We start from the raw sequence: 9118 nt of genomic DNA on the forward strand, positions 1-9118 counted from the left end.
TCACTTCTTCTTGCGTGCACTCTTTTGCATGGAACCAGAGCCACAGTTTGCAACTCTATTTTGTGAGTTCCATGGAGTCACCATCATCCACCCTAAATTTTGGATTTTTCATCTTGCTGCCCCCAAATAATTCCCAATATTTCCTCTTCGCCAAGCTTGCAGAGGAGAACTACGCTCTATGGGCCACACAGTTCCATACCTATCTTGTCTCCTACGATATGGAGGGCTTTATTGATGGCATGAAGAAGTAGCCGGCAATCATCAAAGATGGGAAGACATCAATCAATTCGGAGTATGCCGATTGGTGCAGACATGACCAGCACCTTCTGGGTTGGACGATCACTTCCTTCTCTGAACTAGTTCATGCTTAGGTGGTCAGTCTTGAGACTTCTTACAAAGTTTGCAAGTTTTGTTTGCAAGGTTCTCAAATGTACATATGTGGCTCAATCTAAAGTCCGTGTCACGAAACTGAAAGACCAGCTCCAAAATTTAAGGAAGAGATTTTTAAAAAAAAAGTGAATATATCTAGAAAGCCAGTGCTATTGCGCGTCACTTAGCACTAGTTGGAAAACCTGTTGCAAAGGAAGATTTGATCCTGTATATCTTTTGAGGGCTGCCCACTCAATATGACTCTCTGCGAATATCTATACTACCTATGTGGAACGAGTCTCTATGCCTGAACATCTAAGTTTGTTTCTTATGCATGAGACCTTCATTGGAAATCCAACATTGTATAGAAGCATGGTTAAAGCTCTTCAATGCATTATCTTCACAAGCCCAGACACTGATTTTAGCATTAACAGGGTCTGCCAATATATACACAAACCCTTTACAGCCCATTGGTCTGTTGTCAAAAGAATTCTGAGATACTTTAAATGCATCCTTGAAGATGAGATTGTCTTTAGAGCTTCCAAAAATCATATCATTAATGCCTACAGATATGTCGATAGGGCTGCACATCTGATTATACTGTCTATCTTGGCCCTAACTTTATTTCATGGAGTTCTAAGAAGCAACATGTTGTCTCTCCGTCTAGCATAGAGGCCAAATAAAGATGTATTGCTAACATTGCCTTTTAATTATGTTCGATTCAATCTCTTCAAACTCCAACCATTTGGTGTGACAACATTACCACAAATTATTTAGTTTTAAATGATCTGATTGGATTGATGTCATATTTAGTTTTAAACTCCAGAGTTAGTTGTTAACATAGTGCCATGTGGTTCACATTCGGATTCAGATGTTAATTTAAAAATCAAAATTGAATTGTAAATTTGGATTCAAATACTGATGCAATATAATTTTTTTTTAGTTCAAACTGAAATCTGAATTTGAATAAAAAAGGCCGATATGATTAAGAAGACTTCCCATTCGATATATATATATATATATATATATATGAGGAACCCAATTGAGAACAAAAACTATCATTAATGATGACAATATTACAAATAACAAATTACCAGCACTATATTATTTCAGCATACACTAACTGGTGGCCCAGACATACATATACTTTATTGACTCCTTTGGAAACTAGGCAGATAACAAGATGCAACTTAAAGACATGACAAGCCATATACTTCTTATGAAGGAGGGAGGATTTAATACATCAAATTCAACCGACATATCCTTGGTAGGGTTCACCATTTTCTTTGTCTTGAAGAACGTAGAGCAACACTCGCATCTACGAAGAGTGTGGAGACACAAGAACATAATGCCACTAAAGGGAATACATAGAAGGGGAAAACCAATAAGACTGCCACCATTTCCCATATATATATATAAGAAATCCAAGTTACAACTACGAGGAAACAGTTGGATCACCAATAGCAGTCACACTTGCAGAAGAAGCTGCAGCAGCAGCAGCTCTTTCCCTGGCCTGGATGCCTTTGCCAACCTCAACCAACTTGGCGATTTCCGGTAGTACTCCTTTGACCTCCGGCATCTCGCAAAAGTTCTCCGCCCAGGCCGCCAGCCTGGGGATCTTGTTGGGATCCAGCAGCTGTGTTTCGGCCAGCCCATCCATGACGGTCATCCAAGACACCAGGCTCCCCAGAATAAGGTCCACCAAGCCAATCGTCTGGCCACCGAAGAACTTCCCGCCCTTGTTGCACTTGCCAAAGCCTTCCTCCAGCATCTCCAGCGCCGCTACTACCTGCCCCACTTTAGCCTTTTGTTCCTCGCCTTCTGTCGTTAGGATAGCTCTGAAAGGTGGGAAAAGCTGCAACGACAACATGTATACACTGTATCAGCACACAATTTGTTGATACAACATGGATCATGAATGTGTTAATCCTCCATTTCCATTTTCGTTTTTATATTCAAGTTATCTATCTTCTCAATTACCTTAGGTCCTAGAGTAGAAAGTTTTTAAATGTTGGCAGTTGATGAACCAAGTAAAGATGATACATACCAACCCAACCATATGGATATTTTCATATTATATTCAATTAATCAACAGAACTTGCGCCCACCAATTGTTTTGAAATGTTCAACATCTATTTGTTTTCTCTTAAATAATAAAAGCTAGGGCCCTATTCCCTGCAGCCTTTGCATTGGAACTTGCAGCCATTAATTGCTTTGTGATGTTTGATTTCTCTTTTAAGTAACAAAAGGGAGAGGGTCCTATCTCCTGCAGGGTTTTCATTGGAACTTGCAGCCACGAGCTAGCATGCTGCATGCTACATTAAATAATGCTATAATATGCATGCATGACTGGATGAGGACGATGGTCTCTGTAATTGAAGAGATATTTCGATGCTAATAATCATGCATGACTGGATAAGGACGATGGTCTCTGTAATTGAAGAGATATTTGGAAGACGATTAATTTGGCTTCCAACTAAAAGAGGTAAATCACGACCCAAAACATTAGAGAGTCATGTAGTTAACATCGACGACGCTCCCAGAAGGAGAAGGAAAGAAAGAAACATCCCCCTTGGCTGCCGAAAAAAATTTAACAGTGTGCTAGTAAAGGTGGAACCGAAAAAAAAACCTGCTAAGTAAAGGTGAAATTTTCACCAACCCGAAAACAACAAATATCAGAGGAGATGGTGACAATTGTCTGCATGTTACCTTTTCGTCGATATAAGCCGCCCAGAAGCGGGCAATGGCCCGATCATATGGATCGGAAGGAAGAATCGGAGATCCGCAGGATGCCCACGTCTCGTCTATGTACTCCAAAATGATGAGCGACTCGCAGATAGCCCTGCCGTCGTGCAGCAAAACCGGCACCTTCTTGTGAACCGGGTTGGAGTCGAGCAGGAGTTGGCTCTTCTTATATGGGAGGTACTCGATCAGGAACTCAAATGGGACGTTCTTGAGGTTGAGAGCTATCTTCACTCGCAAAACAAATGGGCTAGAGTGTGTTCCGATCAGCTTGATCACCTCTCCGCCCTTGTCCATGGCTTCCAACTCTATGTCTCTATCTCCCTTCCTTCTCCCTCTTACTTGATGCTTCGCTTCTATGAATGCCTCTCTCCTTATATAATGAAGGCACCGTGCATGAGAAGTAGGCCCCTTTATAACCTGATGGCACAATCTCACCTACTTTTATAATATATATATATATATATATAAAAGAGCAAATTGTTTGCTTGGCATTGAGCGGATGAGTTGCATGGGGTTTGGCTGGTGAAGTCCTGTCATTCGTAGTGCGCGGGAATGGTGAAAAGCATTGACGTCGAGGCTCGTGCACTTGTTGATGCCGAACAGCACGTCATCCTCGTGTTAAAAACCAAAACACCTTAGAAAGAAAATATTTTTTCTGCTAATAAAAAATTAAAGTTCAAAAAAAAAATTATAAAAAAATCTAAAATACTCCAACTCTCACGGATATATGATGCACAAGCGTATAATTTTGCACAAGTTCATATCCATGACACCTATTCGTACAAGGAAGTCATGGTCTTAATGAAAGTGGGTTGGAAAAACAGATGTCGTCCACTTTAGGGTTGTGCACAGTAAAGGGTGGTGCATCATAATTCAACTCACTCTTAAAAAAAAAATTCAAACATTTTTGTTTGAAGCTTTTAATTTTTGCATAAAAAATGTCAAAGACTAATCGATGGCAGGGGAAAAAGAATTATATTAAAAAATTAAATTTTTTTAGCTTGGTCCTTCCTATGGCTTCTTTTGGCCTGACCCGCAGGCTCAACCTTAAAAAAAAATATTAGAAAGCAAAAATACCTTTGACCTTTTAATCTAACACTTTGTTTTTTATTGAAGAAAAACAGGTTTGATTTTTTCAGCAAAAAAATGTATATTTTTTGGGAAAGAATTTTTTTTAATATTTTTCTGTTTTGTCCGTGACATGGGTATCCGGTCTCCTTTTTTTTTCTGTTTTCTAAAGTGACGACAGGCTAATGGAATGCTGAGAGAGAAGGCCATGGAAGCTGCCCCCCACCCATAATGTTGGGGCTTAAATATAACATCTTCTCCTTCTTTCTTTATAAGTTGGGGCAGAATACATGTGGTCTGTTGTGGCCAATGGTTCCATTAAATATCTTTAATTTTGCATTACTGTTTTCAAATATTTCACTATTTATATAATGTTAATGTCCCTTCAAGCATCAAAGTTTTAGATTAGTGTCCCTCCAATAAAAATTTATAGTTCTGGCCCAGACATGTCAGAGGCCATGGCCACCCCAAAGTTTTTGAAAAATCAAAAACATTATTATTAATTTTTTTTTAATTTTAAATTTGCCTCTGATAAAAATTATATCATAGCCCCCGTTTGAATAAATGTTAGCTCAGCCGACGTACGTTCCCCCTGTATGTATGCATTGCCTCGCTCACGCCCAGTAGCATGTTGGAAAAGCTAAAAAAAATTGCTTAAAACTGCTTACTATTTGAGAAATTATAAATGATCGTTTAATTAATTATGTAAGGAATCGTAAACGCATGTTTCATTAATCAGAAACGCCTAAGATATATTAGGAAGCATCATTTACTCATGACAAAAACTTCCAATATACAGTTCTTTACGAGACACCAAAATTGTGCTTGATGGGACTTGACATTTAAAAGTTAATAATTAAAAAGTACTTGACATTTAAGAGAAATTCTCGAAAACCGTTGCATAATAAATTACATTAACTTTTGATATAACAAAATATCTTTCATCAGGGACCAGTCCACTCTTTCCTTTCACAATATCACCTCTTCATGAAAACAATTTAAGAAAATAATGAAAAATAATAAATCTTTTAAAATAGTAAAAAATGTAAAAAAAATCGACATACGATACTGGAATTGGTGTTGCACCGATTGCATTTGAATCAGATGATTTAACTGAATCTGGAGTTGAAGAAATCGTCGATATTTTCAAAAATTTTAATTTGCTTCCTGTAAAAAGTTTTGAAAAATAAGTCGACTTTTTTTAAATCATACTCATCCATCCCTGATTGCTCTCAATTATACAAGCAGCATACGATCTCAAAAATGAACATTTATATACTGGTGCCCGATGTTAAAATATTTATAAAACCGACCACATTAAATGGGAGCGGTTTTGTTAGGCCTACGAATTGAATAACTTAGCTATCTCCTCTTGTCATATCTACTCTTTTTCGTTTAGTACATTGTTTACAGTAATAAATGTCATGTTCCTTTCGATTTTGGGCTCTTTTTCGAGTAGTGAGTTGTAAATCCTTCTTCTCCCCCAAAAGGGCCCTAACCCTATCATTTAATTTTTCCCAAACTGTGCAATTCATTTGTTCAATTACTTGAATGAAAGGTAGAAACAGAAAAATGAAAAAAGTATGAGAGCTTCTAGGGGTGTATCCCTTGTTGATGCAGCGGAACGGCGTTTGTGTCTCCTCAGCAGGCTAACCAGCCGCGTCTCCAGGATGGAAAGACGTGCGTCAAGAAGCAGCAATGGCTGTGACTGAGAAGAGGAAGAATAAAGCAAGGAAGATTGTTTTCGGGTTTGCGTCTGTGAGGCGGGCAATCAATCGAGTAACCTTAAATTCGACGATCTTCCGAAGCCCACCTAGTGTGGTTCATTGGGCGAGTGAGTGATTATCGAAGAAGTAAAAAGGGTAACGTTAATCTTTGATTTTATCAAATAAGATGTTCATTTGAGACCCCCTCCCCCTCACAATTACGAGATGAGAAGGATAGGGCCCAGGGCCACTATCCAACATCCCTGGCCTGACATAAGTTACCTCTGATCTTTGTATGCAGTGTGGAGTAAGAGTGGGCAAATGCCCACACAGACCCAAGAAAAGTTTTTTACTTTAATATTGGTATTTCAAGGCAATTTTTCTCATTTACAAACTAGTGCTTCTTAAAAAATTTGAAATTTTATACCTAGTCCTCCTTAGCCAGAAAATTGTTTCTATGCAGTTCACTGAGTATCAACACCAGTTGTTTCCCCTTAGCTTGATCTGCATAAGCCCATTACGAATACACGTTATACATTTACTGTGTTTCAACATAACATGCATATCTTATCCTATGTGCGGGCTGCGTTAACAATTCTCGACCAAACCTAAAGACCTTCTCAAAATTAATTAAGAAGTTCAGTAGATGAAACTTCTAACAGGTGGGTGCCCAGTTTGGTTCAGCACAAGCTTGCAAGCCATGCATTATTGAGCGACAATTGGTGCTTAACTTACTGAACAAGTATGAACAGGAGTGCTTGTTTGGTGAATTATCAGACAGCCCTTGAGATTAATTATATGATCTTCTCATCTTTTTCTAAGACAGATCGACTCTTTTGATTCTCGCCTATTCGTATGCTGTTGTTAGTCGGTTGATTTTGTTTTCTTTTCTTTTTATAATTGACGTATTACATTAGGAGAATCGACCCAACCAGGCGTCAATTTAAGATGGTTTCTTAGGTCATTTTGTTTGTCCTATTAGGTTAGGTTCACTTAATCTTTCCAGCATTACATTATTGATCAATCTAGTTGTTTATTTTTGTGCTTTTTAGTTTGATTTCTGTGGGTTGGAGTATGTGGTTTTGGACTATTTGATTGGTCATCATAAAAATGGTTTTCATTTGAAAAGAATATACATTAGATCAGGTTATTATTTTGTTTATCTGGTTGCTTATTAGATGTTTCACTCATTCATCCTTGTTAGGTTTTTTTTGCTTTCTTTTTTGGTGAGTTGGGTTTGACCCACTGCCCAAAAGAAGAACAAAGTTCCCACCTAAACCTTCATCCCTCAAGTTACATGGCTTTTTTTCGGTGCCTCGAGATGTTGCACAGAAAGTTGGCCGTTGGGGATTCAAAGCAGATACTCGTTGCCTGCCAGCCCTTACTCGATCCCGTTGAGCCAACCCCTTTGAGGATTAATCTTTGTTATGTTAGGTAGCGTGATTTGGGTACATGATCTAATTCATGTCATGCTTTCATATTTAATTCACTTCTAGATTGGTTTAAAGTGTTGGGAAATAGATTGGATAGGTGCATCTAAGTATAGTTAAACATCTTAACACGGTTTTAGGTAAAGTTATTTCACCTTAAACAATTTGCTCAAGTACAATTATAGATGATGATGACAAATTATTGTTTGATTTTAAATTTAAACAATTTACTCAACTATGATTAGCAACCATTGGTCACAAACTGCACATGATTTGAACTTTTTTTTTCAGAAAAAAATGTCATTGCTAGTTGGCATCTTTTCCAAAGATGCTAGTAACCTATCAATTTAAAAATTAGGTGAATCATTTTAGATTCACCTAGGGTTGACATTTTTTTAAGAATGTTAGCCATAGGGAGCCTTTCAATAGTTTTCTCTGCTTTTTTTTTAATTTGCTGCTTAGGAAACTGCCTTTCCTTGGGACTCTTGTTAGGTGGAGTGAGGTTCAAATAGCAGCTACTGTTAGATTAATTATTATGTTCTGACTTGGCATACTTTCCGTCTTTCCTATAACCCCTATCTTTGAAAAACTATCCCTTTTGACATATTTAGCAAAATTCTGTTTGTTCAAATTTCTAGAACTTTTTTTTTAGTAAAACATCTTCTTTTTTTAGTTTAGAAATTCTTCTTAGGTCAGTTCTTCTTACTTCAGGTTGATTTTGAATTTCTTTTGTAAAATAGGCACATACCATTTGTCATCTGTAACATTTGTTGCACAACTTCTCATACTATCTTCATTTGTGATATTAATCTCTAATTGGTCAGTTTAACACCCACTTTGGCAAACACATGCAAGTTGTTACTGGTCCAAATAAAATGTTTTTATATGATAAGTATGTAGACAACAATAACAAGTTAATGATGGTCTTGGTTATCATTTCATCAAGGGCACCTTCCTATAGTTCTCCATGACACAACACTCTGGTGAGTTTTTTCAATTTTGTTGTTTGAGATTTAAAAGTTAGCTGTCAATCATCTTTGAGCTATCTACAACACTTCCTATATTTTTATCATCAATATTATCAAGTGTATGTATTATTTGTTAAAATGAACATACTCTAATACCAGTAGCTGCATGCATTTTATGAAACTACCAAGGATGAGAAAGGTGCATAGTGATGTTTCTGTCCTGAACATGAAAAATGAGATTATGAGACTGAGAGACCAAAACATAACATCTAACATAGGAGCGGAAGGCAAAAGATCCAGTTTAATATTATAATTTTTATTTATTGTTGCTTTGTCATGGATGTGCATATGTGGATCTATGTGAGGGGCCTTCTTGGCAAATGATGTGATTATGCCCTGTCACGATATAATGATGATTTGTTTTTTTTATGATTGTGATTATCTCATATTTGAGCTCTACCTTAAAAGGGTTAGAGATTTTCTTGGCTTGTTGTCATACTGCGAATGCTAAGCCTTCAGTTGTTTCTTTTTTCAGGTTTTGACGGATCCAGGGCAGCAGGCTGATCAGGTGGTTTTACTCACATCCTACTGGAGAGGTTTTGGATCTTTTGTAGTGTCGGCACGTCATGTCTTGTTCTATTTGATGTCTTATTTTTGTTAGGCATCAAAGTTGTGGTTTAGGGCATTTTTTGTCATATGTAGTGACGTGATTTTTGTATCAATGAAATTGATTATATAATGAGAAGTTGCCCCGTTGTTTGAAATTGCATGGCTCATTTCCTTTTGAATTGTTCTATTGTCACACCTCAATGCTTTATGTTTAAAAAAAAAA

At 37.3% G+C, this 9118-nt stretch overlaps 1 protein-coding gene across 1 annotated transcript; it reads right to left on the minus strand.

The window, feature by feature from the left end:
* Positions 1-1411: 1411 nt before the first annotated feature.
* On the minus strand, positions 1412-3465 carry LOC116256335 (glutathione S-transferase U17-like). The gene is made up of 2 exons (XM_031632677.1): positions 3079-3465; positions 1412-2224 (listed from the first exon to the last, which is right to left on the minus strand). Exons 1-2 carry the CDS (start codon positions 3406-3408, stop codon positions 1805-1807), a joined length of 750 nt encoding a protein of 249 aa, XP_031488537.1. The 5' UTR covers positions 3409-3465; the 3' UTR covers positions 1412-1804.
* Between the last annotated feature and the right edge of the window lie 5653 nt (positions 3466-9118).

This window comes from Nymphaea colorata, chromosome 6 (genome assembly GCF_008831285.2).
Source record: "Nymphaea colorata isolate Beijing-Zhang1983 chromosome 6, ASM883128v2, whole genome shotgun sequence".
NCBI lineage: Eukaryota > Viridiplantae > Streptophyta > Magnoliopsida > Nymphaeales > Nymphaeaceae > Nymphaea > Nymphaea colorata.